The sequence below is a fragment of the Rhea pennata genome, chromosome 10 (assembly GCF_028389875.1).
Source record: "Rhea pennata isolate bPtePen1 chromosome 10, bPtePen1.pri, whole genome shotgun sequence".
In the NCBI taxonomy this organism is placed as follows: Eukaryota; Metazoa; Chordata; class Aves; order Rheiformes; family Rheidae; genus Rhea; species Rhea pennata.
The window spans coordinates 16,077,077-16,103,231 of record NC_084672.1 but is presented as its reverse complement, the minus strand read 5'-3'; the positions used below and the strand labels follow the sequence as shown (position 1 = coordinate 16,103,231).

Sequence of the window (26,155 nt, the reverse complement as noted above, 5' to 3'; positions counted from 1 at the left end):
CCAAAGAGGTTGTGCTGTGTCTGTCCTTGGAGGTTTTCAGTATCAGGCTAGATAAAACCCCGGGCAACCTCCTTTGGCCTCACAGCTGATCCTGCTTTGAGCAGGGACTGAACTAGAGCCCTCCTGAGCTCCCTTCCAGCCTGAATCCACCTATGAACCTAAGCCAGACTCAGGTCTCACTAACCTTAACAGTTAGTGCAGGAGGGACTTTCTGAATTGTATGCAAACACCATTCTGTCTCTTCTAGCTCAAAGGGATGATGATGCAGAGGTTAGCCTAAACCAGTTGTTCCCTAAAAATTTCTTAACCTATTGGTATAGCATAACTCAACCAGTGGTTTAATACCGCTGGCAGCCAGTCTACACTAATGTTTCTACTGCTGAGAGCCCAGGCAGGACGCTGTAGGGACTTGTGCTGATGCTGGCAGCCTGGGCTGTGGGGAAGCATAAACTAAGCTGAAAGTGGTACTGAAGATTACCCCTAAATTGTCCTTGCATGAATCCCTCAGCTTGTCCAGGTTCCCTGGTAACAAAGATACAGACTGTGTCAAAATAAGAAAACAAAAGAACACGTATGAAAATAGTCATCTTAATATGTAATAACTCTGCAATCTCCAATTTATTACTCCTGAAATAAGTCATGTTGCAGTTATATTCCACACCAGAGGCTTTGCTAAGGCATATAAAGCTGCATAGAAACAGAGAGTGCATTTACTAGCCATTCCCTTGTCACAGTTGTATTATCAGGACCACATCTGGATTGTAACTTTCAGTCTTTTATTGTCATCTCTTTTAAATACCTCAGTACCTCTAAACATCTCTTTAACTGTCTGTGAAGGGATATCATGTTTTTAGTAGTATCACATGCTCCAACAGAAAAAGACAAGGAAAAAAAATCTTTAAAACTATTGAAAATAACTTTTAAAAACTATTATTTGTAATCTTCTTTTCAGCAGTTTCCATAGCTGGAATGAATTACAGTGCACTGCCAGAATTTCCAGCAAAGGCCCTTCCACCCCAGGAGAAGTTCAGTTGCAATCTGCTTTAATGGCTCTTGGCAAGCTTGCACTATTGTTTTTGTACAAACAGAAGTAAATTTGATATAAATAAAAAAATGGAACTTTATGTGAATGAAGCAAACATCAAAATCCTTAATCTTCAAAAGAAATTCTATCCCTGAATAATTAACTATGATATATTTATAAAACTAGAATAATTGAAAACAGGATTCCAAGCTGATTCATGTAGACTCTGCTGAAATATTTATTATTGCAAGTCCAGAAGATCTGTCTGGATTTTGTCACTGGAAATGTCTAAACTCAGTGTCCAGATGTTTATTTAAGTTGCTCCCACATAGTTCTAATGTCAATTACTAGAGGTTATCAGAGAGCATCACTGTGTATCTTCCTTGACTAATATTCTCATTTCTTCTGCATCTTTGATGTTTTCTTTCATTAAAATTCCTGGCTCACAGCCACAAAAATCTGCTGTGCAGGCAAAAAAATGGTCTGCAGACATGACATACGACGATGCCCTATGTCTGTGCAAGGATAATATTTATCATCAGCTATCATTTAAGCAGTACTATAATCAGCACAATGCCAATTTAAAGCAGCTCAGAGAAAAATATGTGAAACCAAGAAATGAAAACTTTAAGTGATATGAAATAATATTTTCTTTACTCACCCAAGTTATTATATAGCGAAGATTTTATGAATATGTATGTCTTTTCTTAAAGAGAAAGTAGGGGGAAAGCCATTGACAAAGTAATTTCACACACAATTACAAATGGAATTGATGGATCTGCAACTCTGGAAACCACAATTACACTGAGACTTTTATAGTAACCAGGAAATAACACAGGACACTTATAACAGTGACTTAAACAGAACAAGCTTCTCATACCATTTGCAAAAACCTTCCTACATCCAAATGCAAATAGTTGGCTAATACAGCTCACTTGTATATACCTCTTGCCCCAAATTAGCTGTTTCATTTGGTTTATAGGCAAATTCCAAAAGATGTATTTTTAAAGATCTGCAAGACAACAGCAGAAAAATCAATGCCAATGCAATACAAATGGAAGTAGGAATATAAGATGGTTGAGGCAAACAGTCCTGATACCACTTCATGTTTTCGTGCTAGTACCCAAACATACCAGATTCCTCTCTTGATGAGGAATGTTACTCATTGTAGTTCAATCTGTCATTAAGTCACCTGGGTAATGCTCTAAATGACTTGGAAATCTAAATCTCATCAATTATGTAATTTACTTCTCACCTTCCACTGGCAGTTTGAGAAAGACATATCCAGCTACCAGATAACACCCTAACAGTGAAGCATTCAGCCTCCCTGGGAGTTGTTCTCCCTCACTGATGTCTTCCACATTCAGTTGTGATTCTGTGCGTCCAATGAAAAGATCCCACAGCTTCTTGGAGAACGGCAAGTTTTGCCACAGAATGTGTCTTCATTACAGTACAGACTGCATGCAAAACTTCCATTCACTGTGACAGCAAGGGCGGCCGTGTAGATGATAGCTTCAATTCAGACATGGGTGCAGAAGATTACATGCTACAATAACCAGAGCTAGCACACTCCCTCCTCTGCCTGACTGGTCTTCGAGTAAGTTAAACATGTATTAGTAGCATCAAGTAACAACTGAGAATGCTTTTTTTTTAAAAAAAAGGAAAAAAGAGAGAGAGAGAGAGAGAACAGAAGAAAAGTATGGATAGAAATTTTACAACTGAATTTTCTATTCAGTAGAAGTTTACAAAGAGTATCTCCTACCATGTGCTCAGCTTTAGAGATTCAGTCAAACCTTTGGCTGCAACTACTTGCCATACTACACCATTGCCTTGATCTAATAAGCAACTACATTAATACCAGCTGTGCGAATAGAAGGATGAAATATGAACATGTTCATTAAGCATCATGGCCCCACTGATCTCCCTCACGAGATCAGTGGAGATGTGTCAATTTGCACATGATGAAATTAAGGTTCCCAATATCAAATCTGAAAGGAAAGCAGTGAGGGTTTCCTGTGGTACAAATCCACATGAATTTCCCCTGTAAGAAATCTCTCTCATACTTAATGCCAGAGGACATACTTGCTTATATTCAAATGAACAAAAAATGAAATACTTAGTTCAATGATTCTGGCCATTTAAAAATAAATTTGCCTCTCATACACATTTCACTGTGCTCATTTGTGTCATCTCCTTATTCAGTAATTGGTTCACAGCTCTTATTCATGTATTCACTTGCTCATGGAGATTAAACAAAACATAGAAGCAGTATTTCAGTTCTCACCAGAGCACTTACATGCACGTAAATATTCCTAGAGGACTTGGGTTCCAACTTCAGCACATGCCTTCATGCTTCACCAAATCACAGGCCAATTTAGTAAGATCTTGATAACGAAAAAATCAACACAGTTGCTTGAAACAAGAGATCACTCAATGTCTGCAAAGCTTTGCATGCACATGGAATAACAATTACAGTACTCACACGGGAGCCAAAGGGAGTTAGGCACTCATACCCCGTGGAAAGTCAACAGGCGTATAAAGTGTTTGGACTGCAGTCAGCTAACATTTGCCTGCCACAATGTCAGCAGTGACACAGCATGGCAGAAGTGTGAGAAGAAAACACAATCATTAGCCTACTGAAAAAAAAATACCACAGCAAAATAAATGCTGATTTCAAACAAGCTAGCTTCCCTTTCCCTCCCAGATCGTGGGAGTTCACAACCCAAACCCAAACATCAGGAAACCAGGAAATCTCAGCGGTAATCCCCACACGTACTACCCTAACAGCAGCGGCCTTGCAAGAAAATGCAAACCACAGACTCCAGAAAAGCACAGTTCAGTTCCCACCTCCCTGGAACAAGACCACACCACGCAAGTCCCACTTCCCCAAACCGTTGTCCTTACAAGACTCTTTGGAGGAATTATAGTTCCTTCCTATGCTGCTCAGAAGCAGCAGCAAGGCTGCAGAGGCTGGGAAAGGCCACCTTTCACGGCAGCAGAGTCCCTAGGGTGAGGCATAGCATCTTCCAGCGCAGGACGCCCATTCCCCGTCCTTTCTATGCCATTTATTTGACACTAAAGGCCAAGAATTCACTGCAGTTCCCCTCGCCCAGGCACTAGCTCGTTGAAGGCCTACCGTGAGCGAGGCGCAACTCACATTAGGCCAAAAACATTCTCAACAGGATTCCACTAGGATCACTCCCTTGGGCAAAAATCTGCACGGCACCTTAACTGAGATGACACCCAGCCTCCTGGATCCTCTGTGTGTGTGTGGGGGGGGGGGGGGGTGAAAAAACCGAGCATCCACCTCTCTTCCTACAGCGCAGGCTACTCGGGTCTTACTCCTCCACGAGCCCGTGGAAGGCGGCCGGCTTGCGGCACCTCCGTGATACGGAGGCCCCGTCTCTGCCCACAGCCTGTCCGCCGAGCAAAACCAGCTTTTGCCGTGGTTTTCCACCCCAGTTCAGAGCCACTGATCCGTAGCACCTCTCCCAGGCTCCTGGGAGCGCACCCCTGCCGCAGGCTGAGAAGGCGCGCGGCGCAGAGCGGCGCTTCACGAGCTGCGCGGCGGCGCCGGGCCCGCGCTCCGCGCCGCGCCGACCTGCCCGCGCTCCGCGCCGCGCCCTCAGAGGCGGCTCACAACTAACCAGACTTAAAGCTGCTAACGCAGAGCTACTGATCTGTCAGTTAAGCCTAACTCCAGAAAAACAGGGGACACTTCCGCATCTTTTCTGTCCTCCAGTCACTCTTATATTCCGAGAAAGTAACCATGTACAGCAGCATTTAGGTTTTTCCTCTTTCAAGTGTTATTTCCCCAAACTTTAAGATAACTTTCAGGTTGCTGATTTCTTCAGATCATGCACCACCAAAGCTGGCAAACCAGACTGCATAGTTAAATACTAGCGTTGCAGACACCCAGCAAGAGCCAAAAGGTATTTTGCCTCTGTACAGTCTGTGGACAAGGCACTCCTACCATGTTTCAGACTAGGCAAAAATCAAGAAACTACAGCTGCTGCCTCTCATATATACCTGCCTCACCTCGTACAGCCCTCAGACCCGTGGCGTGCCATTTAAGATCTGTCTCTGCCATCTTTCACACTTGTGTGACTGACCAGCTTCACATCTTACAGATCTTTTCATTCATTCACACTCCCACAAGTTTTCCTTCCTACATAGCAATTGTTTCCTAACTCTGATTCCAGTGTTTTCCTGGCTGAGCACTGGAACAAAAGGTTCTGATTTTCCCCAAAATCTGACTTCAAACTTTACACGATCAAAACATCTTACGCGAAAAAAAAATATTCACACAAAGAATTCCTTCAGAAACACATTTTGAATTATTTATTTTCTACTAGATTAATAGTCCACACCAATAAAACAGAACAAGCTCCTCAATTCTCAAGGTCTGTTTTCAAGTGTTCTGGAACCAGAGAACTGTAAAATACACAACAGTAATACCGTTCTTGAACAGAAACTTAATTCAGTATGACTACACCATTCCAGGATCCATCCGCTTTTTCTCTAACCTATTTCAGTCCTTTGAATTGCACATCCTCCTCATCATGGGACTCTCTTTATACCTGTCTTTTTTTGCCGTCTTATCACTGTCAATATCTTAATTCAAAGAGGCATGTACATACCTGTACTCAAAAGCTGGGATTCAAGGAGCCCCCAAGAAAGCTTCCTTCAAATAATAACTTAAAAATTTACTCCATAAGCTTGGTTTGGCATTTACACAGCACTCTCATCCACAAGGGCTTCCACAGCACTTGCTAAACAGCTGCTAATGGCATAGCGAGTATGTAATACACTTCACCTGTTACTACAATGAGGTTTGTTTTTTAGGGGAAAGTTTGCTCTTCCAGGGGATCCATTTTGGCAAAATCCCAACATGCCAAAGGCTGCAAAGGCTGTCAAAACATGGATCAAGAAAACTGCCTCTCCCTTAAAAAGTTTAGAGAGCAAAAATAAGCCTGGAAAGCACATGGAAAAGAACATGATTTTAGTCAGCATGAGAAGGCAGTGGTCAGCAGCAGCTAGGTCAAGCTAACCTTCAGCAACCTGGAAAACTAAATTCTTAATCATATACTTCTGCGTAAACTCCTTATGCACAAAAGAGCTGGCACGGAAAAAACACAAATACTACCTTAAAAACGTCTGGCAGCACAGACAGTACAGAGACAAGGCAGAGAGAAGCAAATAGGCCTAGAAGTGATAATGTGCTTCATGCATCAGTGAAGGCAAAGCCAATATACTTCTCAGTCCTGCTGTCCGTATAGTACAACAGGCTGAAAGAACAGGAAGGCTGATGATAAGGCTCAGCTGGACTAACAGGTGGTAGCACAGACAACAGTGATCTGAGAGGTGAACTGCACCCACAGGAGAGAAGAGCGTTCCACCAGCCTGTGGACCAGAGCCACATGCAAGGAAGAGACTGAAGAGAGAAATATATGCGGGGGCAGGGGAAGGAGAAAGTGGAAAAGAAGAACATAAGGCCTGGAAGCAGTAAACACCAGCACATCTCAAACCAAAATAGGAAATTAGAAAAGGAAGCCTCAGAAGGAGGGCAGCTGCAGGAAAAAATACAAAACCACAAAAGCATTCACGTCTCTGCAAGATATTCAAATGACCAGGATATACAGGTGTCCAGGTGCACAGCTGGTGTTTAGATGGAGTTGCAGAAAGCAAGAGGAGGCAGCAACGGAAGGAGGATGCATGAGAGGTGGCAGAAGTTAAATGCAGACACAGGGAGCAATATGTGCGATAAGGAATGGATGGTATACGGATGCAGAATATGAATTAGCTCTTGCAAGAGGGGAGATGAGACCTATGAAGAGAGGGGAAAAGCAGACAGTTCATGAAAAGCCAATGGTTATTGAGAAGGAAAAACCAGTGAGAAAGAAGGGTACAGTAGACAGGCAACACACATGAGCAACAGATGGCCTAATCTAAAAATGCCACATATTAGCTTAGCAGCAGCTCTGCCTGCCAAACTGCATGGCCAGGAGAGGGACTGTACCACAGAGACTGCCTGGGACAGTTTATAGAGCATTTGGGAAAGAGTAGCTATCTGCTAACAGAGTGCTGATGATGGTATTAGCTGCTTTATACCCTCAAGAAATGGCAGAAAGACTCTCATCTCACATTCCTAAATGACATTGTGCAGCTTTTTGAATGACTTGCATCTGGAAAACCCTTGGTTTCAAGAGACACTATTCCTGCAGGAAGATGTACTGATCCAGGGAGTGCCTTGCGCACACAGCTGCCCTGCTCACGCTGCTGCTCCAGCTTCTCAGAAATCACGTTTTGCCAGGCTATATAAGGAATCTTTGGGATTTGTTTTTTAAAACTAAAACTCATAATAGGGTTGAAATATATAATCCTGATTCAAATCCTAGTCAACAGTGGAATACCATTGTGAAATATTTTTCAGTCGTGTTCCTCATCTTTCAAATTTTGTAATAAAAGGCAGAAAATGTTTTTGTTAGAAATAATTTTATCCTCAAGCAACAGCAAAACCTGCAAAATTCACAGGACTTATTTTCTCCAAGAAAAACACAGGATGGGTTTCTATTAATTTACATTATCAGACTATGAAAAAATAGTATTTCAAAGTTTGAAACAAGTGTACAAAAATACAGAAAAACACCAAGGCCTTTAATAAAAATATTAAAGTCTTCATCTGACTTCTTGATGTGCTTTGAAATAATTACCAAGAATGAAACAGCAGAGTCCTTTAAAGTCCAAACAGAATTTGAGTTTCAAACAACTTGAAATTCTTACCTATTTACAGCACAAGGGAAGAAAGTGTTATTTTAGGGTCTGGGCACAGAAATAAGCTCTCATGTGGTAAGAAAGTAACTTAACAGCCTAACTTATCACATATTTATCGTAGCTGTCCATGCATACATTTTCCCCAAATCATAAACGCAAGATAATCCAAAACAGATTATGCCTCAATAAAAGAAGTACCTCACATTTATATGAGACGAGCTCTCACACGTGAAGTTTCCATGAAGTAGATCACATGCTTACTTTACGGACATGTGTGTGGATGCCTTTTGTAAAGTTTTTTTTTTTCCTAAATGAAGCCTTCTCTTGCAGATGATTGATCATAGGCTGCAAAAATGTATTAAGGAGCAACCTTTACCAAAGCTGAAAACTAATTATTGGGCTTTTCACAAGGGTTAACTGCCCCCAGTGCTCTGAAAAGAGACTCCAAATAACACTAAAGTTTATATTCTTATAAACATAAGGTTTATACTGAACCCTTCCCATAGCTGTAATGTTATAGTTTCAAGAAAAAACTGACTAGGTCAAGAACTTTCATTATCCGGGTTTGAGGTTTTAAGAAGTGCTGCATAAAAGATCGGTTACGTGGCTTATCTTCAGGCATTCATTCTTTAATTCAGTCCTCTCCTGAAATATAATCTTCATCTCTAACTTCTCTGTATTGCATTGAGGCCTCCCCCTCTGGTTCAAACTTGATCATTTTTATATTCAATCTTTCTGCAAGCTTCTGTGCTGCAAGTTTGGCTTGCATTTCCTATTAAAAAAAAATAATAATCAAGTTAAGAAAAGCATTAATTTGTCATTTTTACCCTCATCATCACAAAAAATCTTGTAAAGGAAAAATATGTCATAATAGTAATATTAGTAACTCTAAAGTGGTCTTAAGTTAAATCTCTAAAAATTATTGGAAAAAACCTAAATTTCTTTAGATTTAATACATAACTGAGCTATTAATATTTGAAAACCTCTCTATGCAAGCTGAAAGTCCTTGAGTGGCAGGCCTCATCTGTGATATATTACTGTCACCTTTAACGAAACAACATCAGTCCACGCAGGAGAGCAGCCCTGCACAGTAACTATGTAGCCAGGAGCAATGCCTGTCATTCAGCAAACAGTCTGTTTCCATTTTCAGTGGAATTACTGCCTTCAAGTGCCAAGGCAACTAAATTAGCAAGTGCTTGAGAAATGATAAGCAGCAATACACACTTTTACAAGAGTGCCTAGTTTAAACATTAGCTCAGTACCATGGCAAGTCCATACCAGAATACATGATAGTGGAATTCTGCATGAAATTTCCTTAACCTTAAAGAACTTCAGAACTTAGTTTATTCTGTGCATGAAATATCCTAAGTTAAGTGTACCTACCTGCATGTTTTAGAAATATTAAACCCTAATGTGCCTTCATTTATGCAAGGGCTGTAAACTCTTTAAAAGATAATGGCAAGGCACACATTTGAATTTTTAGTCAGAGATGAAGTGATCGTAATGGAATTAGCTAATTGCACACAAAGAATAATGCTAGATTTTGTTTAATGAACAAATAGCAGTTTCAGAAGGGATTAATTCATCATTTAAATATATCATTAAAAGAACCAAATACAAGAAAAAACACCTTTCCTTACATGGGCTGGAAGTCTCAATTTCATCACTAAACTCATCAGTATCAAAAGACACCTTTATGTTTTCTTTTTTAGAAGTGGTCTCAATTATATAATTACTTTTCAGAGCAAGTCTTAAATACATACCTCATAAGCTTCTTTTTGCTGTATCTGAATTGCTATGGACTCATCTATAGATAATAACTTAGCAGGGGCATGATGAAGTGGTGGTAGCCGAGCTGCTGTAATGTCATTCAAATGTTTCTTATCCCTAAGTCGTCTTTCTTCAGCAGTAATTGGAGAGCCAAATGCTCCAGGTGACTGACTGGATGAGGAACTATGTGATGATCCACTTAACTCTCCTGATAATCTATAAGTGATAAAGCATACAAGTTGTGAACCAAATTTGCAACACAGGGTTGAATAACTTCAGTTCTGAAACCATGTTACTCTCAACATGTAAGAGCTGAAAAGTTCACGGAGCACGTCAACTGTCACATCACCACATACAAAGAAAAAACAGCACTTTGAAAAGCTGAAAAGTTAAATCTTCTCATCATTTAATCAGACATAGTTTCTCTGCAGAGAGACACTGTCACAAGTTACTCTTGACAGTGAGCAGAAAAGTATGTCAATTAAGCAGCACACACAAAGCAGCAATGTCTTGCTATTTCAATAAAGGAAAGTACAAACTCTTACAGCTATCCATACAACAGGAATTGCAACTTCTGTGGTGCTGGAGGAAAGCAAAGGCCAGCTACTATTAAGGTTTTACATAATCCACAAGAAAGTTCTGTTGATTGTTTAATAGTTTTGTAGCTCAAGCTAAGAAATTCTATGAAGACTTGCACTTTTTCTAAAAAGGGTAGACTAGACTACTGCTCAATATTTAGATTCTGTACTTAACGCTGAAGAGCTAATATATTAACACAGCATGTCACATAACGTTAAATCTCTGTAATCACCACCAGAAAATAAACCCATCATGCTCATTCTGCATAACTTCCAATTTTATACAAATCAATTATTTCACAAAAAAATCTAATACTTACACATTTGTTTTAAATTTATTTTTCTTAGTGATTGGGTTCTTGACTCTAGACTCTAGGACTTCAATATAATGTGGTTTTTTGGTATGCAGGCTGCCAAAGATATTTTCCTTATGTTTAGCAACATTCTGCTCCTTCTCCAATACTCTTTCATTATTATCCCCATCTGCAATTGTAATTTTTTGAAAGGCATCAACCAACATGTCTTTATTGTTGCCCAAAGCACCTGTACTTCCTGTACCATCCTGAGAATTAATCTGAGATATCTGCTGATCATTTTTCAGATGACTGCCTGTGGCTGACTTGGAGCTAATTTCATAAAAATGATTCTGATCTTTGATATCAGTCTTCATTTTATCATTTCTTCTCCGAGTCCTCTGACTTTCAAAAGCTGTATCCGTGGCATCTTGCTGAGTACATTCTGCCTCCTGCCTCTGGGAAGCGATCTCAGAGACTTCTTTAATATTAGAATTCTCATTAAAGACTGAGGAATCTTCCTGGTTGGGTACGTCTTCACGTAGGGTAGTTTGCTGCTTGCTCTTATGAGCCTCCTGTTTCGCCTGGAACTCCAACCTGACAGTGGACAACAGCTCAGTTGTCTTCACCAGTTCTTCCTCTTGTGAAATGGCAAGTGTCAGCTTTTCCACAAAATCGGAGATCTTCTTACCCTTATCTGGAAGCCTGCCAATAAATTTCCTAAGAGAAAATAAATAAATTACAGAAGAAGGTATAAACAGCCCTATTTCAACTGGATAGGCAGACACACGCAACTGCTCCACGAAAGCAGCGAACGCTGCAGGTTCCTCGCTGCAGTGCTGAGCTCCATCGCAGGCGTTAGGCTCCTGAGGGCTCAAACGACGCAGCGCGCTCACCGCCGCAGACGCACGCGTCGACAAAGCGAGCGCTACGCTTTCCCGCCCGGACAGGGAAGCGCTGCTGCGGGCAGCGCCGCGCGCAAAGGCTCTCCCAGGTTTCCGAGGAGGCGCGCAGCAGGGGCCACCCCGCGCGCAGACCACCGCGCTCCCAGCCACCGCGGCGCCGCCTCCGCCGGCGCACGCCACGGCCGCGCGGCGCGCGAACCCGCCGCAAGCGCGCCCCGGGCGGCTGCAGCCCGCAGAAGGGCGCAGACGCGGAGCAGGGCGCTGGCGCCTGGCGGCCCCGCCGCCGCCGGCCCCGCGCCAACACGGGCAGGCCCCGAGCAGCCCGCCGCCGCCGCCGCGCTCACCGGTCCGCCAGCAGCCGCTGCTGCCGCCTCAGCATGTCGCGCAGCTCGGGGAGGCTGCGGCCCCGCAGCTCCGCGGCGCGGCCGCCCGCCGCTGCCATGCTGCCGCCGCGGGCCCGGCCGCATGGCCCGGCCGCCGCCGCTCGGGCCCGCCGCCGCCCGCCGCTTCCGCAGCTTCCCCCGGCCGGGAGCCGCCATCTTACCGGAAGGGACGGCGGGCCGGCAGGGCCGCACTTGGTTGGAAGGCGAAAGGAGCGGGGGGGGGGGGGTGGGAAGGGAGGAGGCACTCGCGCGAGAGAGAGAGGAGGCGCGGGCTGCGGCCGTTGGCGGGGCGGCGCCGCGCGAGCTGCGGCCGTTGGCGGGGCGGGGCGGGGCGGGGCGGCGCGGGCTGCGGCCGTTGGCGGGGCGGGGCGGGGCCGGGCGGGCTGCGGCCGTTGGCAGGGCGGCGCCGGGCGGGCTGCGGCCGTTGGCGGGGCGGGAGCGCCGCCGCAGAACGGAGACAGGGGAAAGAAAATCAGTAGAAGCACAAAATGGAGACTCACGGTTGTGGGGGAGGGGGGGTGTTACAGGCAGATCCCACCGCCTGGGGACAGCCTGCCTGAGAGAGGTACGCGGACCGAGAAGCGGTGGTAGAAGCGCGTCCTGTCAGCCCAGGCAGGGAGCAACAGATCCGGAGCGACCGTTAGGTTTCGGCCCCAAGTCTGACAACAGAAAAAGAAGCGCGAAGGGGGGAGTTGAGCTGCGTGCCCCGGGCTGAACGACGCAGGGAGAGGGCACGCGGGGCTCCTCCGTGTTAGGGCGGGCGGGCTGTGGGTGAGATCCGCGGCCTAGAGGCCGGCAGCGACTGCGCCAGGCCCGTTGACAACGTCGGGTTGTAGCCGCAGGGACCTGAAGGCACCTGAATTAAATTTAAGTCGGATCCCCATAACACAAAATCCCTATTCTAGAAAGTTGACTTCATATTCCAAGAAACATACTTCACATCAGCCTAGGTGTGAGGAGTAGTGCAGAGCAGAGGCAGATTGCTCTTCCTTGGACCTGGCACTCTTGGTAGACTCAGCTGCAAAAGCGTACCTTTTTCTTACTTAATTATTTGGGATTTTCATTAATGAAAGCTTTGCTATTTCCAAGTGTTCAAGTAGCTTTCAGCTCAGTATAGATTTAGGATTCAAGGTTTAATTTGCACAGAATAAAGTTTTCTTTATATCGTATTTATGTTTAAACATACTTGTGTATAATACAGAGACAGAATGTGGAAACTCAGACTGTAATATCAGTTTGTTTACTCCAGACTTTCTTAGCTGAAGTGACAAGAGCTTTAGTAAGTCTGTTCCATCTAGTAGTAATAATAATGTCATTAGCCAAATGGTGGTTCCCAGGTGGTAAATCTTGGTCTTTTTAAGTTGATCCCAGTAGAGGATTATTGGCCCAAGTAATAGTAAAGAGACACATTTCTCAGAGATTGTTAAAACAGTTGTTTTATGAACAGGATGAACTGAGGGTCTATCCCGGAGGGATTAGAGGAGGAAGCGTTTTAAAACGTCTGCCCGCCCCTTTGTTTGCTCAGCTGGAAGGTGAATGGAGAGGCTGCGGGCCAGGGGAAATGAGATTAATCAAGTAGGCAGCTACCCATGGAAAAAAATACCATGGCTAGGGTGAGAAAAGCCAAGTTAAGTGAGTGGTTCGAGAGACCATTTCACTGTCGCATGCAGCCTGGATCATCTCCCATGGAAAATCTCTTAGGGGATTTTCCCTAAGAGTTCAGGGGAGAGGAAATCACCGTGAGATTTTCCCAGGAGAAAAACTCACTATTGTAGGACACAGGTTCTAGTCAGCTGAATTGTAGCCTCTGTAATGAAGTCCTAAGTTTCGTTATCTGTGTTAGCATTTCTGTGGCTTGCAAGAAGGAACTCTTTACCCTGCTTTTTAGCCTTTTCCTATGCAGATCGGAGAAAATGGAAAGAAAAATGGAAACTGAGCACTGCTTCTGCCTGTGTGGAAGTGCGAAGTCTAGAAGAAATGATCCTCATTAAACTGCTGTTCTGCAGTTGTGTGATAAAGGTTAATCATGGTTCAACTGCTGTTACTACATGTGCAGAGAAGCAACCCCAGTGTTTACAGTGAGTTTCAGTTTATATGCTGAACTGCATAAACACAGCAAAATAGAACAAAAGATAAAGAGAATAAAGTGTCCTAATAACATGACTCCTGGACATCATGATTTAATTGATTGCTCTGTAGCCTTGCTTGGAATATCTTTCACCAAGTCTTTTTTTTTTTTTTTTTTTTTTTTTTTTTTTTTTTTTTTAAGAAATAGTGTTCATTTTTACAGTTTGGGAATGCTAAGTTTTGGAATACTATAATCCATTTATGGATAACACACAATTCAAAAATAATGAACAAATAGCTGAAACTCACCAAGTGCTGGAACAAACATACTCTTCTTTATGGAAAGATGGGCAGCAGATAATTTAGATACTAATGCTCAGAAACAAAAATTGATTTAACCTTTCTCAGTCAAGGAGCAGAAGTAAGGAGCAGTTGTGGGACTGAGGAAAGTTACGTAATTTTAGGCTTTGCTAGTCCTGGGGCCAAATACAGGTTTGTGAGAAAATCCTTAATAGCCACAGTCTGAGCATGAGTAATCGCTTTCCAACAATGCCTTCTGCAAGTTTCATCTTAGGACTTTGCGGCTGTTTCTCTTGGGAAACTGATAGAATGTATTTGCAGTGCATAGTGATGCTGCTTTTCTCTAAGAATGCTCTTAGATAGTGGAGCGTGCTTTGCTTCTAGATTAGAATTTATTTTGTATCAGTTTCTTGAATATTTTGATAGCATTCATATGGGCTAAGTATATAACAAAATTATCTTTTTATTTCTTATGTAATGGACTTTCCCATGTTCCTCCCTTAGGACATTATCTCAAGAGCTATTATTAGATACTACTTTAATACAAAGTCTGTTTTCTGTCACATATCTAAAGTGAATTATAATTTATTCTAAAATAGCATGTCTGGAATTGTTATGCCATTTGGTGTTATTTCTATGACAAATGTCTCAGAGACCGCAAGAAAAGTAAATTATTAGAACAGCAATGGAGAAGAAAATTGGGTACAATAACAATAAAATATAAGAAGAAGAGACAAAGCAATCCAAGGCATGACACGGAAGCATTTATCTTTGTATAGCATAGCTAAAAGGAAAGATAGGCGTTCAGATAAATAAGTAACATATTCGGGCATAGATTCTTTTTCATAGCTTACACCAGTTACAGGGCCATCTATGCAATGGACATCTGTATCCGAATTTCTAGCATCTGTTCTGTTGATGTCAGTTATCACTAAGGTGATGTATTCTAGTTGCATAACATTTTGGGAGAGGTGGCCATGAAGTACAGCAGGCTTAATTTTTTCATGTGGAAAAAATTCCTATCAGAAGTATTTAAGTTTGACTAAAATTAATTACAACTTTTGAAAATTGAAAATTATTTTTAGCTTTTGAAAACGTGAGCAAATACTTTGTTACATAAATCATTTTCCATTGTCACTTTCTCATGTCTTCCTTCTTAGTTAATACATATCACCCTTCCTTCCTTTCGCTGTGAAACAGGGGAAAGGAGACTTTAGAAAATATGACTGTGAGGGTGGGGAAAATGTATTTTTTTACAGTTTCTTTGTTCTTAATTGGAAATTTTTAGGGGGGGGAATCAAGATGCAAAATAAACCAGCACCAAAATAATAACAAAAAGGTTATGAATATTCTGAATGAAAATAAAATTTTTTCCATCAAAGGAATGCAGCTTTGTAATAGAAATATTATATTTCTCTTAAAGAACTCCTCCATTAACCTCATTTCTCTCTTAAAAAAGAAGAAACTTCACACTTCAAAGGCAATCCTACGTATCCTTACATCCATCAACGTACTGTTTTAAATTTGGAAAGCAGCTATAAGACTATTGTAACATATCTGTGTGTCACACACCTTTACAGCATATTGTATCCTTGCTGCTGACATTCACTATTACATATTTTGTTTTTAATCCACCAGTCCCTTCTTATTTTCAAAATTTTCACATACCTCAAATTATGGATGATTGCTACCATTTCCTCTTGTTTTCCTTCATTTCTTCCAAGTTCTAGTGCTTGAGCTGGGGTGATGAGGGCATAATCCATCAGGGTTCTTGAGCACATTTCTGCACATACAAATAGCCCCAAGCTTTTGAACAGCTTGCTGAGCAGGAGTGAAATAGTGTGTTAAGTCTCAGCATGTACATCTCCATTCTGTGGAGCAGATTGTCTCCTGTATGGAGTTATGGGCTTAACAATTTGGAGCGAAGAACTGCTTACCTATGCAGTTTATCTGTCCGTGCATAAAAATTTCAAACGTCTGGAAACGGGGATTTAAAGCCTCTCCCCAAAACTTTAGAATATAACTGACAGAAACTTATGCCGTGGAGTTTCGGCATTAAACGTCGCTGATCTCAACAAGATGTTATGAGGGCCTTTTGGCAATCTCTGCTGAATACACATACACAGGAAACCAGTAGATAAGTAAAAACTTCACGTTCTTCAGCTAAGCATTACAAACCAGTAACACTGTGATTATCATATTTCAGGGTCCTCTTTTTATTTAGTTGACACATGGTTGGCTTCATTGTGACTGTCTTAAAGATAAATCTCTATTATCAGTGAATGGGTAGGAACAGTCAAAAAAAGATGGGCCACATTCATCTCGCTCCCATTCTGCTGAAAATGAAAGAACATCCCAGGTGTATTTAGATGTTACCTGTGGGACTGCGAGGATGGGTTGTTTTGTTTTGTTTTAGGAGAGCTGTGTTGCCCTGTTCTTGTTTATCCAATGCAGTTGAATTGTTCTTTATTTGAAAAAAAGAGTTCAGCTACTTTTGTTACTTGGCTTTGAAAAGAGTCTTTGGTCTTTAACAAGGGAGTGTCTTCCTGTTCTCAAGAGCCTGTCTGCCAAAGGAAACACTGACAAGAACATCAAGGCTCCAGCGTAACCACTTTTGCTTTCATACATGTTTTGAACAAACAAGATTACATAGAGTAAGAGTTTACAAGTTTTTAAGGTAAGTTTATTTCTAAATGAGTGTTGATGCAATAAAATATGAAGTTTAAATAGAGTATTTATTGCAATTTATCCTTTTGAAGTCCTACATTCAGGATATATTAAAAGCAAACAGTATAATTGCATTATTTATACAGCATATATGAAAACTGTATCCCAAAATACTTTCCAGAAAATCTGGAATAAGTTACAGAAGAACACTTATCACAGTAAAAATGAAGTCATACAACAGACTTAAATATTTAATGCACTTCTTGGGGCCTACCTTTATGGCTTTTATTGATGGCTACAGAAATGTTACTAATTTCCAGTGTTATAGTACTTATCAATTCAACTCCAAATTGATAAAATTTATACTGGTATATTACAGTCTTTTCAGTCAGATTTGTCATTACCTATGCTAATTTCATCGCTGATGATTTGACTGGAAAGCTCCATGTTCTCATGTAACATACTCTTATGTAAATACTCTTCCTCTTTTCCTTCACAATTATCAAATTAAGATCAATAATCTAATCAAATTACGTTCATCCAGCTCACTGCATATCAAAATACTCTAAAAAATAGAGCATAGGCTTCAGCCCTTATTTAGTTTAGAAAAAAATATCGTATTCCATCAAATAGTTAAGACAGATTTACACAGAAATTTTCTAAGAAAGCTGAAAAGTCTTGCTGCAGTCTCTGTAAATTTCTGAGCGGAGGATCATTTTGCAAGTCTCAGAGTTAGGATATCTTGCAATATTTTCAGAAGAAATCCTCAAGAATTTATTAAAAGTAGAATGAACTTCCTTTTGAAGTCTATCAAAACAGCATTTTGATATTTCATCCTCTTCTCTCCTGCCAAACACTCAGCCCTTCACAATCATTAAGTTCCATTTTCTCAATTTTGGTCAAAGCCAGAAAGAAGGATAAGAATTTCTAGTTATTTAAACTTTTCAGTTAACATTCGTTACAAATCACACACATTTCAGCTTATCTATAAATTTAGCCATTATCTATTCACCTTAAATTTGACAGAAAGTTTCAGAAACCATGGTCGAGAATTAAACCCCCAAAGACAACAGGATTATTCTTGCACATAGGATGGCAAAAGGGATTATGTATGAAATGAGGCTGTATCTCTAATGGACATCAGCATGGTCAGTTGGGATTAGCCTTCAGTTTCTTTCTCTTTAAAAACAGATTTGTCCTAGTATTTGCTGTTAGCAAACACTAGAGGGAGATAAGATCACACATGCACAAGGCTTGTGCCTGAAATTTGAGTTGCATCATTCCATCATCTTTTGGGCTCATCAATATACACTTCCACTTGAAATGTTTTTCCCATTTAGAGTTTCCCTTCGTGATCTCAATTGTTCATAATTAACCAGCATTTCAGAACCTTGTTGAGCAAACTCAGTCTCTCAAATCCACTCAAGCATCAAAACTTCATTCAAGGAAAAATACTCCATGCAAGATTAGGACTAGAGCTTCGCCACATCTCAGATGCTTCTATGTTTTTGGTATTCAGGTAGAAGAGAGTTCCTCTGCTTTGCATAATGAGAGGGTGCTTTGTCTGAAGGACTGCTTTTACAGATAGCAGAATTCCTTATTCTCAGGGACTTTCTTGTAAAGCCATATCCCACTATAAAAGTTCTGCACCTCTTCTCTGGAAGAAGCAATTTAAGTGAATACGTGGTATTATTTCTGTTCACTAATGTGACAGCTGGGGGGCTTTCTTTGCCCTTCTGATGTCTATGAGCTCTTTCTCAGACCCTCATTGCACCCAAAATAAACACGTTTTCCTGTTAGCACTATTAGTATTGAGATGATACATTTTAGAATTATTCTTTTAAAAAGAAACATTGAGCAGATGTTAGCATTTACAGCTTCTATATCGGTGGAAATTACAGGCTTCTGTCAAACAGTAGTTAAGTTACCCTTTTGTTAATGGTTTTTGCTGCAGTATTTCTCAACAATCCACAATGTTATGTATGACTTTTTAGAAAGAATGAACGTTTTAAGCTTTTAGGAGTTGAACAGTATCTGAGGGGGAAAAAAATGTAGCTTAGGTGTAAAATGGATAATGATACGATCATAAAGGCTGGGGAAGCTTGAGCTTCCCATTTTATTCTGTTCATATTTTGATTACATCAAGCAATTCATGTTCCTGCAAGGTACTCATACCAGATCACAACAACCTGCAGTCCAGGCTTCTTTATTTAAATAGCATAGTTAGAGGATAAACAATTTTCTCTATCAAATTCAGAAAAACATGAAATCCTGCAAGAATAAGTTTGGGATTATGAAGTGAATATTACTATTTTAAACACAACTCTATTGAGTTTGAGTTTGAACAGGCAGTACTGAATTTAAGAACTTGCACTGGAATGGAGACAAAAGCAATCACACTGTGAAACCCTGTGGCAATGTGAGTGCCTTCTAGGATGAACATTCAATGAAAGAACAGTGTTAATGATACAAAACGTGAGCTGTTTGCTTTTTAGAGCAGTAACTAGTAACAAAACAAAACAAAAAAAATCACTTATGTTAACAGAACTACAAGGAAATACTTCCAACTAATTTTAGTTCACTAAAACTGAGAAATCAAAACAGAAGGTAAGAAATACCCTATATATTAAAAGAAGTTCAGTAATAGAGGCAGTAGTTCCTGCTGGTACATAGAAGTTAGGGATAAGATTAAGTGTTCTGGAAGAAACAGTACTCAAAATCATAATGCTTATTCAGATGAGAGAGTAACCAGCATTCTCTCCATTCCTGGAGAGCAGCTGCAGGTGCATCTCTTGCTCCCAGCGAAAGGACACTGGTTATTAGTGGGCCTCTCACAGGTGACCAGAGCCCCAGCTACAGCAGGTCCCTGTGACAGAGGCGAAGAGCCCTCACGCTGTGTACACGGACAAGAGGGGAGCTGCCCTTTGCCAGGATACTTTCAGATTCTGCTACTAGTAGCATTGAAAATAAAACTTATTAGAGCTTCATTGTACAAATAGAATTACAATACAATTGAAGAAAAAAACCTGTACAACTATACAACTCCTTCCTTGCTAGTATTTGAAATGACACATTGCACTGCAGAGCTTCTCTCAAAAGAAGCAATATTGACTGCTGTTTCACTCGTCTCGTTTCTTCCACATTCTCCTCACAGTTAATGTCAGTAATAACTTCAGATATGAAGTTACTAAAAAGCTGCTTTCAGGATAAATTTAGCAAGACTCCATGCTGCTGTTCTTCTCTATGGCTTGATAAAATTTATCTAACCAAGCTGCAAAGGCGCAAGATATTTGTTTATATTTAGAAAGCACGTTGACTTGAATGTTCAAGATGTACTGTTCTTTGTGCTAAACTCCAACACTCTCTTGAATGGGGTGTATGTCCTCACTGGCCTTGCACTTTCAGGAGATCTTCTGTCCTCAATACTTGTACTGTTAGTAGTTGTACTGTTAAGGAGACAAGAAGAAGCTTATAGAGTTTAGTGTTAGAGTATCAGACAGCTGGGCTGGATGTGCCACTGAAATAAATTTTTGTTATTGACAGGCTAAAGTTAAGCTTTTAAGCCTATGTTCTATATTTATTTATTTATTTTAAATGCCACAAAGAATGCTTGGTAAAAGCTGTGGCCGATACTGACAAGTTTAGATGCAGGCATCAGCTGGAGCTCATACTGGAACGGATAGCTAGGACTAAGAGTCCTGCACCAATAAAGACAGCAATGTTACATTTAAGAACACAATTACTTGTAAGGTATAATTACATAAAAAAATAAACTGCATAAATGTCAAAAAAATAAATCTCAAAAACAGGAAAAAAAATAAGCAGAGGCAGCACCAACAAAAGACACTGTGAGTAAGTTTGCTATGAACAAGTAGAAAAACTGAATTACCTGAATGGAAGATCACATCCTACTCCAGTATCTCTGGTTTCTATATTGGTCTTTGGTTGATTTTCCATTAAATAGTCCAATTTATCTTGTAATTCTTTGTTCTGGAAAAGAGTAATTTTCAACACAAGCTTGTTTTATTTAAATAACAATTAAAATAAGAAAATATCACAGCAATTGGCTTTTCTCCATAAGAAATAATGTAAACATTTTTATTAAGAAACTAAGAATCCTTACTTTTGGGAAGAAATGTAAACCAAACCAACAGTCTTTCTTCAGAAGCCTCTGTTTTAAGTACTTATAATACTGTTATAAAATTATACATTAAGAAAACTAGCATGTGTACTAAGTCTTTGTATTACATACCTTCCTTATGTGATTGATGTCATAAGTTTGATTTCCATACTGAATAACAGTAAATGTATGTTGTAAATAGCCGTCCGGATAACATCAGACAGCATCAAATTCACCTTTAAGGATTTTCATAAAATAAACAAAATAATATAGACTTATAAAGTAATGCCTTACCTCACATTCTAAGAAAGAAATTTTTTCTAAAAGCTGTATTATAAATAATTCCTTTTCTTTTACTTTCTTCCTTAGCATTTCAATCTGTGGAGAAAAATAAAATGATCATTTTGCTCTCAGTGTCAAATGGTGTCTAGTTAGTAATTTTTCCAGATGTATTTTAATCCACCTTCCTTGATCAAGCCATTTCAAGTCAGAAGACTTGAAAGACATCAGAAGACAGGATTCTTTCCCTTGTGGAAGTCCCTGGGAATGTGCCTCTTTCAACTGAGGTCCCAAAATGTCACCAGCTAAACCCCTTTCCCTGGGAACTGCCCCATGCCAGCTCTTAAACTAGGCAGAGCCCAGCTGACTTCTGCTTTACCACACACTGCATTTGTTAAGATAGTTATCTCTACAATTCATTAAAATATATCAGAGTAAACTAAGATACAAAAAGCTTATGATCTTAAGCCTGAAAGCAGGAATAAAAGCAAACCAAGCTGGTGAATGGATGGCCCACAACACAAATGGAACGTCAGCCTGCCAGGCGCTGCCTTTAACAAAGCCACTGTCACTATATATATATATATATATATATATATATATATATATATATATATATATATATGTATATGTATATATATATCTATAGCTATCTATCTATCTATCTATATATGAAGAAAAGAGCGCGCACCCTAAAGCTATGTTAGATGAGGAAAGAATGTTACTCAAATTGCCACTAAGGACTAGAAAAGCGTGTACACCACACATTCTTTCACAGTTTTGGGTGGTATGTCAACAATGACATTAGATCTATACCCAGAGCTTTTTCTCACAAGAAAAATATAAAAATACCCACATGTAATAAAAGATAGGTATTCTCTATAAAATTTCACATAAACGAGGTGGCCTTATTTTATCAGGTTACTGTTCAGCTGTGAGCTTCATTGACACAATTTTTAGGTAAAAGTGTTCAGTAAAATGTAGTTTAGTGGACTTTTACTTAAAATGATTTCATTCTATAGAATAGCCAAACTGAGATCAAGCAAAGCTCCAAATACATTCTTTTTTTCTGGCAGTCTTTGCATTACATTGATGCACAAGAAAGATGGGCTATTTCCAAATGCTTGGTCAAATTTCCCATCTGCTCTTGCCAATTACTTCTTAATTCTAAATATTTTTAATCAATCTTGTGAAAGCCTATTAACAAAACCTTTCAAAACCACCAATGTAAATCTTTTCAGTGTATCTGGAAACAATGATCATTAGGAATATTCACACCTTGCTAAAAGAAAATGAGAATTCAGAGATACTCAAAAGTACAAAAATGAAAACAATAGTATTGCTATCACACCCTGCTTCCCCCTCCAAATGTATTGCAAGGTATCAAGAAGATTGCAACCAAAGTACAAAAAAAGCTGGAGCAAAACAGATGTATAAATTAAACCAACGAATGAAATGTTATAAAACTACCAACTCAGCTTTAATTCACAGTCTTCATGATTTCAATTATCATGTATTATTTGACACTGTAATCAATTGGCCATATCATCCAAAGCTGTTACCATTTCTGTTTTTGTATCATAGAAATACAAAGCTTGTAGCATATGCAGAACCATGGAACATATTTAAATCTCTGTGTTTAATTACAGCTACGTTTAGTGGTATGGCTAGATTAAGTTTGCTACATCTTTGTTACGAGTAGTTAAATCTTGTCAGTAAATTCGACCTGGAAAAAGATAAGTTGTTGTTCTTGGGTTTTCAGGTGGGTCTTCTCTGGTAATACTCTGTTCTCGCATGCACTCTAGGAAGCATCTGAACACCAGTAATCGGGATGCTCGCAGAGAGCAGAAGACTGAAGCCAGGTACAGCTACGTGATCAGCACGTTCTGCCATTGCCAACGTCCATTCCTGTTACTGAAGCTAACATACCTCATCAGCTGCCCGTCCTGCTTTTTTAGATCAAACACAAATATTTGTTATGAAATTAGGCACTAAATGCAAGGCCAAATTCTTTCATTTCATAAAAATTTAACGTAAGTTATACTCACCCTATGATACAAAAGGGTTTAAGAAAACAATAAACTAAACTGTGACAGGAACCATTCGGTTTACCTATATTATGTATAAATAGATTTAGTCTAAGTTGCAATTAAACTCATATCTGTTTATTCTTCACATTGGACACAGAGACACAAACTCCGTATGGGTGTTTCTGAATGACTTTAACTAGAATAGTCTGATGGCAAAAACGAATGTGGATGCCTTAAAATCTAGTGGACAAGCCAAATGGGAAGACTTTGACAAACAGCTTCCTCCCTTCCCAAACACAAACCTCGCCTCCAAAAAGACATTTTGCAATTTGGCAGGCATGTTACTACTTTTAATTTAATTTTTTTTTTTTTTTTTTTTTTTTTGAGAATCATCTACGGACTAATAGACTGAACCATACACAACAGTACTCCCTGACGCCTTTTAACATGTTTTCATAGCATCAGTCGGAACCTATTAAATTTTTCTACTTTGTCCTTCTGGAGAGTTATGACAGAATTTTAAAATAAACCTTCTCTACTACAACATGAGGAAGCAAAAGTTGTACTATATCGTCACATGCACAACAAAGTTGCAGAAAGCTTTAAACCTACCCACAGGCTTGGTGTGGACAACACATCCCATCAGAGTTGTTTACTACATAAAAGTTGACTTACTGGATTAAGGATTTGAATATACATCATTTTATGCCATTAGTTTAGGGAAGACCAGGTGTGATCAAACCTGATTTGATTACTTTTCAAGGGAATATGCTACTTGCTTACACGAAAGCAGGCAAAATAGGAATAACTTTGGTGAATTATAAGTCATTTATTATATTAAATGAAATGAAATCTTAATTCAGTACATTTGCCTAAGTCACACTGCATGAAGTAAAACTGCAATGTTCTCCTTTGAGAGAGGAAAGTAACAAAGACACTGGCTTGTAACGCTGGTATCAGGCAAAACGTTTCAAAAACAAAATTAATGCCTTTCAACTTTACACTATTTCAAATTTTCCATAAAAATATTTGTAATGGCAAACTAATCTAAAAAAATAATACTTAAGCACCACACACACACACGTATTGCACAAATACAAGTCTGGAGAGGTCTTTGTTCCAAGAGCAAAAGAACTAGCTAGTGATAGAGCAGATTTTGACTTTTGGTTGAATACAAGGTAAAGAAAAAGAGAAGCAAGGCGAGTCAAATGCTATAATGAGTTGAGGGCCCAGGCGGTAGCCAGAGCAGTCTAGTGTCAGACACAATAGCGTGACCCAGAGAATCTCAAAATCCTTGAACTGACTCTTGGATCTGAGTCACTTCTGGACTGACTGAAGGCCAAAATCTTCACAAAGATGTTATAATATTTCCTTTCGACAAAGCCCAAAGGCCTATAATCCACCTCAGCTTTGCTGTGTCTGCAGACTTTAGTATTTCATTTCATTGCTGACTCAGCAACCTGCTCCCAAATCTGGCTTTTGTGCGATTACCCTCTCAGATTTCTCTGCCATTTCCTCTGAGCACTATTTGGGGCATATCCTTCGAATTCTCCTCTGCCAGCCTGCCCTACAAGGGCCCAGACAGGCTTTTCCTAGCACTGATCTCTTCTCCTGCCTTGTATCTTTGGAATCACAAGCCATTGCTTTTCCTCCAAGCTTCTACCAGCACTTTCACAATCTTCTCACACATATTAGGCAATCAAACAAAACTGACAACCTGCTCAGCAATATGATAGACATTAATGGCCCACTCATTCCCTTGAGGACAGCTGCCCTGACAGCAGCACTGAGTTTAGCAATTCTGAGCCACATCAGCAGCCTGGTTTGCCATATTCCTCATCCTGTACTGATTACACCTGCAATTCCCCCTTCTGCTGGAGGGCAGATGACTATTCCAGAAACCAGGTAGTAAGAACAGCAAGGCCAAATTGTCACCCATTTGGTCTGTCAGCGACCAAAAGGCATCACATGCTTTTTGGCCACGCCAGGGCTGAGGAGCAGAGCCTACTCCCAACAGTGCCACATAGACAGGAGTGATGACTTCCCTGGCTCCATCGCTCAGCTTGCACCTGCTGCTCAGGACCTCTCCGCCTGCCGACAGGCCAGCGTGGCTGGGAGCCCTGAGGCCACCCTGCTTCATGCCGCAACACCAGGCTGCCTGAAGGAGAAGGCGCCTGATCTTCCTCAGCCACAGGCAGAGCCATGAAATCTCCAGCCAACCATGCTGGGTGTGCAGCTGCCGTTGCACAAATACCACAGCGTCTAATGATGCAGTTCGGGACATGAGGCCCCACATGCAGCAGGAATCATCCTGAATTTACTCACTTGTTCAGGCTTAATAAGGCTGCAATACTTCTTTTCAAGCTCTCTCATTCTTGTCACTGGCCTACTGTTGACCTTCACTGTACTTTTGCCTCTGTTTTAAAGTTCAAGATCATCTCTCGCAAACTCTTTCTACCTCCAGATTATCACCTTATTTTGCAGTATCTCCCAGATAATTCAGCTCCTCTTGTCCATCCCCTTAGTGAAGATAGGTCTCTTTCTCACAGCTGTACCTTATACGGTCTGCAATAAGTCTCCTGAAATACAAGACTGCCACGGTACTCACATGGACTGCATAAATAATTCTGGTAATAGTTGAACTTCTGAATGTCTCTTGCTCTACCAACCAAACAAACTTTGTTTCAATAAATATTGAAAGCTGGATGTGCAAGTCAAGAGCATTAAACTGACTTCACGATAGACTCTCTGAGAAGAACAGTCAAGAAGAGAATTGTGAGACCTAAAAGAAATACAGAGTCTTTCTCTAAAGAAATGCTGGAGAATGAGAAGTGTTATCAGAAGGGAAATCAAGACAATTACAAAGTAATAACAGCAGAAAGAAATACAGTCTTAAAAGAGAATGAAAAGTTGTGCCCAACTGTAAAGCTTTCATAAGGAAAGTGAAATATCAAGCTTTATTTTA

At 40.3% G+C, this 26,155-nt stretch overlaps 1 protein-coding gene across 3 annotated transcripts in view; it reads right to left on the bottom strand.

Annotated features, from left to right (window-relative positions):
- Positions 1 to 5,338: 5,338 nt before the first annotated feature.
- The window catches only part of MYZAP (myocardial zonula adherens protein), a 57,118-nt gene continuing 36,301 nt past the window's right edge, over positions 5,339 to 26,155 (bottom strand). Inside the window, exons 11-15 of one of the 3 annotated variants that reach the window (XM_062584143.1) lie at positions 21,176 to 21,259; positions 20,651 to 20,751; positions 10,467 to 11,159; positions 9,562 to 9,784; positions 5,339 to 8,570 (exon numbers count right to left, since the gene is read on the bottom strand). In XM_062584143.1, coding sequence (XP_062440127.1) covers positions 8,433 to 8,570; positions 9,562 to 9,784; positions 10,467 to 11,159; positions 20,651 to 20,751; positions 21,176 to 21,259 — 1,239 coding nt within the window. In that variant the 3' untranslated portion in view covers positions 5,339 to 8,432. Of the gene's footprint in view, positions 8,571 to 9,561; positions 9,785 to 10,466; positions 11,160 to 16,286; positions 20,208 to 20,650; positions 20,752 to 21,175; positions 21,260 to 26,155 lie in introns of those variants that run through there. The other 2 variants (XM_062584141.1, XM_062584142.1) reach the window with 2 other exon arrangements.